General features: G+C 50.1%; 1 protein-coding gene across 1 annotated transcript; it reads right to left on the bottom strand.

Moving 5' to 3' along the window:
* Window positions 1–208: 208 nt before the first annotated feature.
* Window positions 209–8,552, bottom strand: cunh19orf53 (chromosome unknown C19orf53 homolog). Its single transcript, XM_087983136.1, has 3 exons — window positions 8,399–8,552; window positions 6,265–6,320; window positions 209–465 (listed from the first exon to the last, which is right to left on the bottom strand). The coding sequence occupies exons 1-3, from the start codon at window positions 8,490–8,492 to the stop codon at window positions 343–345; spliced, it is 273 nt and encodes a 90-aa protein (XP_087839262.1). The 5' UTR covers window positions 8,493–8,552; the 3' UTR covers window positions 209–342.
* Window positions 8,553–11,227: the final 2,675 nt, after the last annotated feature.

Here is an 11,227-nt window from a genome sequence, read left to right as displayed (position 1 = left end):
GACTGTATAACTGAAGGCTCTGTTTCTGTGCTATGTGACTGTATACCTGAAGACTCTGTTCCTGTGCTGGATGGCTCTGTGACTGTAACATTAAGGCTCTGTTTCTGTGCTGTATGACTGTGACTCTCTAATCCAGTGACAGTGACACTGTGTGAATGATTTTTTTACAGCATGTGCTCAAAAAGAAACGCCAAGTCAATACAATGCAAAAAATATATATTTTTTTTAATGAATGAATCAAAATGTATCCAAAGAGGACGAAAGTATATTGGCGATATCACTTTGCAAGCTTCACTGAGCTTCTTTCCAATATCTGGAGATACATTCCAGACTGGTAAATGCTTAATTGTTTGCCTTGCCCTTCTTCTGTGGCGCTTTGACAATGTTCAGTTTCTTGGGCATGTTGGAGCTAGCTTTCATGGTGACATCATGTTCAATCTTGTTCCTTATAGCAACTTCCAGGTTCTGCGGAACAAGTTTAAAAAGAATCAGAAGGAAGTGAGGACTGCAGAAGCTGGAGATCAGAGTCGAGAGTGTGGTGCTGGAAAAGCACAGCAGGTCAAGCAGCATCCGAGGAGCAGGAGAATCGACATTCAAGTACAAGCCCTTAATCAGGAATGAGGTTTGTGCCCCAAGGGGGCCGAAGATAAATGGGAGAGGGTTGGGGGGAAGGTAGCTGTGAATGCGATCGGTAGGTGAAGGTGGGGGTGAAGGTGATAGATCGGAGAGGAGGGTGGAGTGGGTAGGTGGGAAGGACGATGGACAGGTAGGACAGTTCATGAGGGTGATGCTGAGCTGGAGGGTTGGATCTGGGATTACGTGGGGGGAGGGGAAATGAGGGAACTGGTGAAATCCGTTTTGATTCAGTATGATTGGAGGGTCCTTAGGCGGAAGATGAGGCGTTCTTCCTCCAGGCGTCGGGTGGTTAGGGTTTGGCAGTGGAGGCCCAGCATCTGCATGTCCTTGGCACAATGGGAGGGGGAGTTGAAGTGTTCGATCATGGGGCGGTGGGGTTGTTTACTGTGTGTCCCCCAGAGATGTTCTCTGAAACGTTCCGCAAGTTGGCGTCCTGTCTGCCCAGTGTAGAGGAAGCCACATCAGGAGCAATGGACACAGTAGGTGACGTACTTAGAAGTGCAGGTAAATTTCTGATGCATGTGGAAGTCTCCTTGGGGGCCTTGGATAGAGTCGAGGGGGAGGTGTGGGTGCACTTCCTGTGGTGGCAGGGGAAGGTACCGGGACAGGCTGGTGGGTATGGATCTAACGGGGGGGTCGCAGAGGGAAATGCCTTTACGGAAAGAGGTTAGAGGTGGGAAGGGAAATACATTTCTGGTGGTGGGTCCCACCCTATCTCCTGTAAAAATGCTATCCCTTATTCCCAATGTCTCCACATCTGCTGCATCAAGACCAATTTCACTACAGAACATCCCAGATGGCCTCCTTCTTCAAAGACTGCAATTTCCCCTCCCACGTGGGCGACGATGCCCTCCAGCACATCTCTTCCACTTCCCACACCCCCACCCTTGAACCGCAACCCTCCGACTGCAACAAGGACAGAACCCCACCCAGGGCCTCACCTTCCACCCTACCAACTTCCGTATACATCGCATCATCCTCCACCACTTTCGCCACATACCACCAGGGATATATTTCCCTCCCCACCCCATCCGCGTTCCGGAGAGACCATACCCTCTATGACTCCCTTGTCAGGTCCACACCCCCCATCAAACCACCCTCCCCTCCCGGCACCTTCCCCTGCCACTGCAGGAAGTGCAAAATCTGCACCCACCCCTTCCCCCTCACCTCCATCCGAGGCCCGAAAGGGTCCTTCCACATTCGACAGAGATTTCCCTGCACCTCCACACATGCCAACTACTGTATCCATTGCACTGTCTCCTCTACACTGGGGAGACATGACGCCAACATCTCTGGGACACCTGCACTAACCAACCACACCGCCCCGTGGCCAAACATTTCAACTCCCCCTCCCACTCTGCCGAGGACATGGAGGTCCTGGGCCTCCTCCATCGCCACTCCCTCACCACCTGATGCCTGGAGGAAGAACGCCTCATCTTCCACCTCAGGACCCTCCAACCCCATGGCATCAACGTGGATTTCATCAATTTCCCCATTTTCCCTCTCCCCATCTTATCCCAGTCCCAACCTTCCAACTCGGCACTGCCCTCTTGAACTGTCCTACCTGTCCATCTTCCTTCCCACCTATCTGCTCCACCCTCCACTCCACCCTATCACCATTACCCCCACCTTCATCCACCTATCACCCTCTCAGCTACCTCCCCCCCCCAGCCACACCTCCCTCCCATTTATCTCTCAGCCTCCTTGGGCCACAAGCCTCATTCCTGGTGAAGGGCTTATCCCCAAAACGCTGACTCTCCCACTCCTTGGCTGCTGCCTGTGCTTGTAAGAGGAAGCAGTAAAATGCCTTGAAAAGACTTGCAGCCTTAATGCGTACAAAGCTTCAGCACTGCCCGAGAGTAAAACATCTCCTTCTGCAAGCCTTCTCTGACTGTCATGCCAAGGGGCACAGAGACTAAACACAGTCAAGTGTTGGCAACACAAACACTGCCTGGGCAGCCCGCCAACTTATAACTTCTGGGCACCAGTGGGAGTGAGTCAGTGCATTGAGTATAGGAGTTGGGAGGTCACGTTGCGGCTGCATAGGACATTGCTTCGGCCAGTTTTGGAATACTGCATTCAGTTCTAGTCTTCCTGCTACAGGAAGGGTGTTGTGAAACTGAAAGGGTTCAGAAAAAAATTACAAGGATATTGGACGGCTTGAGCCACCAGAAGAGGCTGCATAGTCTTGGCTGTTTTCCCTGGAGCATCAAAGGCTGAGGGATGAACTTATAGAGGTTTATAAAATCATGAGGGGCATGGATAGACGAGGGCTTTTCCCTGGGGTAGGGAGTCCAGAACTAGAGGGCAGAGGTTTAGAGTGAGAGGGGAAAGATTTAAAAGGGACCTGAGGGGCAACTTTTTCATGCAGAGGGTAGTGTGTGTATGGAACAAGCTGCCAGAGGAAGTGGTGGAGGCTGGTACAATTATAGCAGTTAAAAGGCATCTGGATGGGTATATGAATAGGAAGGGTTTGGAGGGATATGGGCTGGGTGCTGGCAGGTGGGACTAGATTGGGTTGGGATATCTGGTCGGCATGGACGGGTTGGACCGAAGGGTCTGTTTCCATGCTGTACATCTCTATGACTAATTACAGCATCTAAAAGGCATATGGATTGGTATACGAATTGGAAAGGTTTAGAGGGACTCGGGCCAAGTGCTGGTAAATGGACCTGGATTAATTTAGGGTATCTGGTCAGCAGGGACTGGTTGGACCAAAGGGTCTGTTTCAATGCTGTACAACTCCATGACTTTCTGACCTCTGAGGGAAGCTGGTCTCGACGTGGTTGGAAAACAGCGCAGGTAAACGTGGCCATGCGTTGCTCCAATGTGCTGTTTGGGGGAGCTCACCAGAATGGGGTGAAGTTAAAGGTCACGACAGCATTCCCCCTCTACCCCACACACAGGAAACGTGAACAAACACATCTGGAGCGCATGTGCTGAATGCTCCTGACCATCCAAGGAAAGAGCTGCAAATGTCTCACAGCATAGAAAGTTGGATAAGGAGCAGGTCATTCGGCCCCTCGAGTCTGCTCTGCCATTCTAGATCGTGGTTTGATCATTGACCTCAATGCGATTCTCTCGGACTCAATGCCTTCAATACCGAATTCACTCGATGACTTGATAGGCTGGGACAGCAGGTTGGGAGGTGACTTTATCGGGGGGGGGGGTAATGAGGGGTATAGATAGAGTTGATGGTAGTTGTCCTTTCCCTAGGACAGGGGAAATTTCAAGACTTTTAATGTGAGAGGAGGGAGATGTAAAAAAAGTCATGGGGGGGGGGGGGGGGCAAAGTTTTACACAGAGGGTGGTTGGCGTGTGCAAGAACTTCCAGAGTGGATGTGGGTACAAATTACAACATTTAAAAGGCATTTGGAGAAGTCCACGAATAGGAAAGGTTTGGAGGGATATGGGCCAGGAGCAGGCAGGTGGGACTAGTTTAGTTTGGGATTCTGTTCAGCAGGGACTGGTTGAAGGATCTGTTGCCGTGCTGTATGATTCTATGACTGAACCTTCACAGCTTTCTGGGGTGAAAGGTTCCAAAGACTCATCTCCCTTGGAGTGAAGGAACTTCTCTGCATCTTAGTCCGAGTTGGAAGTCCCTCAGTAACCGGACAGGGAGCTAGCAATGAGCAGCAGCCCAGCTGCGACAGTCCCGTCCGAGGTCCACTCGGTCTGCCAAACAGAAAGACCTGCATTTATATAGCGCCTCTCACGGACCGCAGGGCACCTCAGGAAGCACTTCTCGGAAGCGCAGCCACTGATTTAAAGGTAGGAAACGCCCGAAGAGTGACGATGAGTAAGAGCCGCTTTGAGATTATTTTGTGAGAGGTTACGGGACATCACAGACAGAGCCCCGGGAAGACGGGGAACGGTTTCTCTACGTTGCAAAGACAGTTATGGAGGTTACGCGGTAAGGTACTGTTTGAGCCCACGTGACAAACACTGACAAAGGTCAGAAAGGGAGCAATCCCAATCCCATTGGGTGTACACGGCCCCCAACAAACCAGTCAACATTGCTCTCTGGCTACCTCTGCTGGCAGAATTGCAACACTGCAGCATCACCCTCCCTATCTTTACGGCTTGTTACACTCTTGAGTTGGGTTCAAGTCCTCGCCTGGCAGGAGAATGGGAGTGAATCTGCACCCGAGGTGGGTTGAGGGAGGTCCTCTCATCCTTCCCGGATTGGAAAGCGGAAGAGATAACCTCGCTGTTCCAGTAGATGTGATACGAGCCGGAGAAGGTGACGCTGGGGTCTGGCTTAGGCAAATGTGCTCTGTCCCGGGCAAAGTGGCAGGTGGGTTTGGCATCGCAGGGGTTAAAGTTCTGGAGAAAGAGGGGCGAAGGGGTGGGGGGGGAGGGGAACCTGTGAGGGCGATGGGAAGGAAGCAAGGAAATTTGTTGGGCATGTCGAGGATGTAGATCTGCAGCTACGGAGACAGGGTGGGGGAGTAGACCGGACTAGATCGCCCCTTGGCACGTGGCCATGGAGTTGAAAGGTTGAATGGCCTCCTCCGTGCTGGAAACAACCATAGAGGCCGCCGTGGCCCCCGCACATCAAAGCCGAATCCCTCCCCCTCCAGCTCGTTGTCTTCACACACACTGGGGTGGGGCCAACAAGGCAGCTCCCATCAACTCTCTGACCAAACTCTGCTCACAGCCTCAGCTGGGGGTGGGGAGGGGAGGTCACGGTCTCCCCTCGGGAGTGAGAGGGTTCTGCAGTGAGGCCCCCACTCCCGAGATCTGAGAACAGAGGTGCAGCCAACGCTCCCCCCCTCCCCCCGATTCCGAGTGCTTTACTACGGTGTGAAATGCTGTCATCTTCAAAACAAAGCCTCGCTCAGGTGGATGTGAAATCCACGGGTGGCTCAGTGGTTAGTGCTGCCGCCTCACTGCGCCAGGGTCTCGGGTTCGATTTCTGCCTAGGACGACTGTCTGTGTGGAGCTTGCACGTTCTCCCTGTGTCTGCGCGGGTTTCGTCCCACAGTCCAAAGATGGGCAGGTTAGGGTGGACTGGCCATGCTAACCTGCCCCACAGCGTCCAGAGACGTGCAGGCTTGATGGACGAGCCATGGTAGTTACAGGGATAGGGTGTGGGTGGGATGCTCGATCTACACACCACGGATTCTGAGAGTCTAAGGCTCGAATCGAATTGAATTTATTGTCACGCGTACCGAGGCACAGTGAAAAGCTTTGTCTTGCGAGCAATACAGACAGATCACAGAGTTAAGTAGCATAGATAGTGAATAATAGGTATACAGCAACAAAAACAACTCAAGGATTGGAGATGATTGTGTAATCCTCCGTCCCAGAGAGTGAAGGCTGGCTCACTTTATGTACACCAGGCCGAGTTAGGATAGATTTTTCGTTAATCGGGGAGTCCAGGGTTATGGGGGACAACAGGAATGCAGAGTTGAGGCCACAGTCAGATCAGCCAAGATCTGGTTGAAATATGAAGCAGGCCTGATGGCCTACTCCTACAGCCAATTTTTATCATTTTAAACTGTCGTCCACGCACTGAGATAGATGCAACCAACCTTCTATTTCTCCTGCTCTTCGGCGTTTCCCCACCTACTACACACAGATTAAAATACAGCTATAGACACGCAGTCATTTCAAAACACGTACCTTCTTCAATTTCTGCTGTTGAACAACTCGAGTCTTTTTTGGAGCGATTATTCTCCCTAACAAGGAGTGGGGTAGGGGAACCAAAAAAAGGTTATCAACCGAGGAAACCACAAATCAGTGGGTACAATTATATGAAGGGGGTCAGTTGGCTGGGCTGCGATGCAGAGGGATACTATCAGCGTGGGTTCAAACCCCCACAACGGCTGAAGTTATCATGAAGGACTCTCCTTCTCAATCTCTTTCCTTGCCCGAGGTGTGCTGACCCTCAGTATAAACCACCACCAGTCCTCTTTTGCTTTCTAATGGCAGAGAGCAGCCCTTGAGCCCAGCAGAATCCTGTTTCTCTGACCACAGAAGCAGCCAGTCCTGCGGAGTTCAAGCAGCAATTTCTGTTTAAGCTTATTTCAGACTTACAACATCCACAGCTCTTTGTTTTATAATGAAACCCTCAAGGACAATGGCAAATTTAAATTTACTGCAACCAAGCTTGATGTGGAGGTGCTGGTGTTGGACCGGGTGGACAAAGTTAAAAGTCACACACAACACCAGAAGTGAAGTGAAACTAACATGGTCATTCTAACAGATGAGAGACTTAACAAACAATCAAGGTACTTTTCAATATATAATTTCAGTTACATCCCACTGTAAACTTTTGCTATAAATTCTGTGTCTTACGACCTTATACTCCACAACCACCTGATGAAGGAGCAGTGCTCCGAAAGCTAGTGTTTCCAATTAAAACCTGTTGGACCATAACCTGGTGCTGTGTGATTTTTAACTTAACACAGCACCAGGTTATCTTCCAACAGGTTTATTTGAAAGTACAAGCTTTTGGAGCACTGCTCTTTCATCAGGTGGTTGTGGAGTATAAGGTCTTAAGACACAGAATTTATAGCAAAAGTTTACAGTGGGATGTAACTGAAATTATACATTGAACAATACCTTGATTGTTTGTTAAGTAGATATTGGGACTGGATCATAGGACACAGAATCTATAGTAAAAGATCAAAGTGTCATACAACTGATGTGATGTATTGAGACAATCTAGATGGCTGTTAACCCTTTAGTCACTTAGATTCGGGTTTCCAGTGATTAATATGTAAATCCCAGAACTTCTTTCAAGTCACAGTCCCGAGATAACTTAAGGTTTTGTCAGTATAAAAACAAGGTGACATCTCAGCTCAGACAATGCATTAAAGGCATGGGGTTAGAGTCTGTAATCTCAACTTTGAGTCAGACAGGTTCTGTTCCAAAGTAAGAATTTATGAAGTGTCACATGGACTGACTGCCTAGCGATTCTGTGCTTTTTTGATCAGAATAGAATGTATCTGCAAATACAAATCTGCAAATGTAAATTCACCCCATAGACATATATATATATATGTGTGTGTGTGTGTGTGTGCGTGTGCATGGACTATAACCTGGTGTTGTGTGATTTTTAACTTTGTCCACCCCAGTCCAACACTGGCACCTCCACATCATTGTTCATGAGGAAGGAGAAGGAGCACAATAGATACACAATGGAAACGTCATCATCATCTGCATAGTATCCGCCCAGGGACAACAGCAGCCCCGCCCCTCACCCAGGCCGCGCCGCTCAGACCAGACCCCGCCCCTTAACACCGGCCCCGCCCCACACTGCGCCCCGCCCCTCAAACCGAACCTTTAACCAAGCCCCGCCCCTCAGACCAGACACCGCCCCCACACTGCGCCCCGCCCATTAACACAGGCCCCGCCCCTCAAACCGAACCTTTAACCAAGCCCCGCCCCTCAGACCAGACACCGCCCCCACAATGCGCCCCGCCCATTAACACAGGCCCCGCCCCTCACCCTACGCTCCGCCCCCACACTGCGCCCCGCCCATTAACACCGGCCCCGCCCATCAATCCAGACCCCACCCCTCATCCCAGACACCAGGCCCCCAGCTCAGGCCCCGCCCACAACGTACGGAGCCACGCCCCCTCCCCAGGTTGTGCCCAGCCCCCACAGGCCCGGCCCTCTGCCCCTGCAGGGTGCCGCGGCTCCCGATTCGCCCCGGGATCGGAAGCAGGTCCCCGCTGCCGCCGGCGGGACCTTCGTGATGAGTGCGTCCCCTCCTGCATTGCCGCGGATACTCCCCTCACCTTCCCCTCACCTCCTTTCCGGGGCTGAGCGACTCCGCCTCGCTTCCCCTTCGGCTTCTTCCCCGCCGGGGCCCGCGCCGCCAGCTTTAACCGACCCTGCGCCATGGCGACCAGTTACAGTGGGATTGTGGGATAGTGAGGGGCGCGGGATAGAGCATTGTGGGATAGTGAGGGGCGCGGGATAGAGCATTGTGGGATAGTGAGGGGCGTGGGATAGAGCATTGTGGGATAGTGAGGGGAAAGGGATAGAGCATTGTGGGATAGTGAGGGGCGTGGGATAGAGCATTGTGGGATAGTGAGGGGAAAGGGATAGAGCATTGTGGGATAGTGAGGGGAAAGGGATAGAGCATTGTGGGATAGTGAGGGGCGTGGGATAGAGCATTGTGGGATAGTGAGGCGCACGGGATAGAGCATTGTGGGATAGTGAGGGGCTTGGGATAGAGCATTGTGGGATAGTGAGGGGCTTGGGATAGAGCATTGTGGGATAGTGAGGGGCTTGGGATAGAGCATTGTGGGATAGTGAGGGACACTAGATAGAGTATTGTGGGATAGTGAGGGGAAAGGGATAGGGCATTATGGGATACAGGAGGCCAATATGAATGGCATTGTGATATAGTGAGGGGCAATGGAGAGGGCACATTGGGATAGTGAGGTGTATTGTGGAGGGCAATGGATGGGGGCATTGTAGGATAATGAGGGGCAAGGGAGGGGGCACATTGGGATAGTGAGGGGCAATGTGGAGGGCAATGTGTGATAGTGAGGGGCAATGGAAACAGAAACAGGAGTAGGCCATTCAGCCCCTGAGTGCAGATGGGTACTGCAGATGCTGGAGATTAGAGTCAAGATCAGTGTGGAAAAGCACAGCAGGTCAGGCAGCATCCGAGGAGCAGGAAAATCAACGTTTCAGGCAAAAGCCCTTCATTCAGCCCCTGAGCCTGTTCTATCATTCCACGAGACCATCTCTTAAACCATTTGCTTAACAAGATGTATCAATCTCAGTTTTAGATTCAGCATCCAGTGCCATTTATGGGAGAGAGTTCCATAATTTGTGTATAGAAACTTTTTTTTAACATCTCTCTCTTGAATGTCTGACCCCTATTTGTAGAATTCCCAACAAACAGAAATAGTTTGTCTCTATCTATCCCGTCTTTTTCCCTTAATAAACCCGGCTATGGCAACCTGTGCAAGACATGCCAGATCACCAACATGTATATTATCATCACACGTGGGGACACCACCCACCACATACACGGCAGGTACTCATGTGACTCGGCCAATGTTGTCTATCTCATACGCTGCATGGTATTATTGGTGAGATCAAGCAGATACTATGATAACAGATGAATAGTCACCGCACAGTTGGGTACACTTCAGCCTCCAATTTTCGGGTAAGTGTCCTCCAAAGGGGGTTTCGAGAAACACAACACAGGATCGCATGAGCGGAAACCGATAGCCAAGTTGCGTACCCCTGAAGATGGCCTCAAACATGTTATTTGGTTCATGTTGTGCTAAATGTGATCCCTCCATCTGTATCTGTAAAATCTTCCTTACTGTCCTGTTTTGACACCATAACTTGTCATGTTCTCTCCATCTCAATTCGTTTGTACAGTTTTGGAGTACTTGTTACATCAGTCAAATTCTCGGCATGAGACTTATACCAAGTATGTAATTCTAGTCATTTGGTTTGTCTCCCGCAGCAGTTTATTTTCAATTTTTTTGTAATTATCTTTCTGCATCAATTAGTTGGATTAAACATCACCCCTCCACTTCTTATTCAGCTGTTGACACTTTACTCACACTGTCTGACACTCTTAATCACCTGTTTATTTGGCCTATCAACACTCTACTCACACCATTTGTATGAACTTTGGATCTCTCCGATTATAAAATCTGTGTCTGGGTGCTCTCGACACTTCACCTGACGAAGGAGCAGCGCTCCGAAAGCTTGCGATTTTGAATAAACCTGTTGAGCTATAACCTGGTGTTGTAATGTGACTTCTGACCTTGTTCACTCCAGTCCAATACCGGCAACTCCACATTATGTTAAGAGCAGGGATGACGTGGAACGCCCCTGGCATGAGAAGTGATGGTAGTGAATTGTGTAAGTGCATTTGAGGGCTGTCTGGACAAGGAGATGAGGGAGAACGGAACAGAGGTTCATTTAGAACACAGAACAGTACAGCACAGGAACAGGTCCTTCAGCCCACCATGTCTGTACTGACCATGATGCCATACTAGACCAATCCATCTCTCTGCGCATATCTTTCTATTCCTTGCCTGTCTATCTAAATACCTCTTAAACATTGCTATCCTATCTGCTTCTCTCACCTCCCCCCAGCAGCACATTCCAGGCACCTATCTTCCCTTGCGTTAAAAAAAATTACCTCGCACATCTCTTTTAAACCTCCCCAACCCCCCTCACTTTAAACCTGTGCCCCCTCGTATTTTCAACCTCGGAGACACTCCGACTATTCACCCTTTCTGTGCCTCCTTATTTTATACACTTTGTCAGTTTGCGACCTCACCGCGGTCTCCAAAGCGAGAAACAACCAAAGTTTGTCCAGCCTCTCCTTATGACTAATACATTGCAATACAGGCAACATCCCGGTAAAGCCCTTTTGTATCCTCTCTAAAGCGTTTAGGTAGATTTAAATGAGGGACGATAGAGGAGAGGTATGGCTGCAGTGTCAACAGCACCAGATTCTGCTTGTACGCCATCTTAACATCACGGAAATAAGTAGGGACATCGATGCACGCAAGATGACGCCAAATCAGTTTAAACCAGCATCCAGTTTATTGTTAAGGACAGACAGGAAAGAAAAGAGAAGATTTGAGATAAA

The sequence above is a fragment of the Chiloscyllium plagiosum genome, unplaced genomic scaffold (assembly GCF_037043375.1).
Source record: "Chiloscyllium plagiosum isolate Xiang-an unplaced genomic scaffold, Cpla_swu_hap1 HiC_scaffold_45, whole genome shotgun sequence".
Lineage (NCBI taxonomy): Eukaryota > Metazoa > Chordata > Chondrichthyes > Orectolobiformes > Hemiscylliidae > Chiloscyllium > Chiloscyllium plagiosum.
This window is presented reverse-complemented; position numbering and strand designations above follow the sequence as displayed.

Coding starts and splice junctions, on each gene's coding strand:
- cunh19orf53 (XM_087983136.1), bottom strand. CDS start 8,492: ATGGCGCAGGGTCGGTTAAAGCTGGCGGCGCGGGCCCCGGCGGGGAAG. Junction 6,321..8,398: donor CGCTCAGCCCCGGAAAGGAG/GTGAGGGGAAGG, acceptor ACTCCTTGTTAG/GGAGAATAATCGCTCCAAAA. Junction 466..6,264: donor AACAGCAGAAATTGAAGAAG/GTACGTGTTTTG, acceptor CTTGTTCCGCAG/AACCTGGAAGTTGCTATAAG.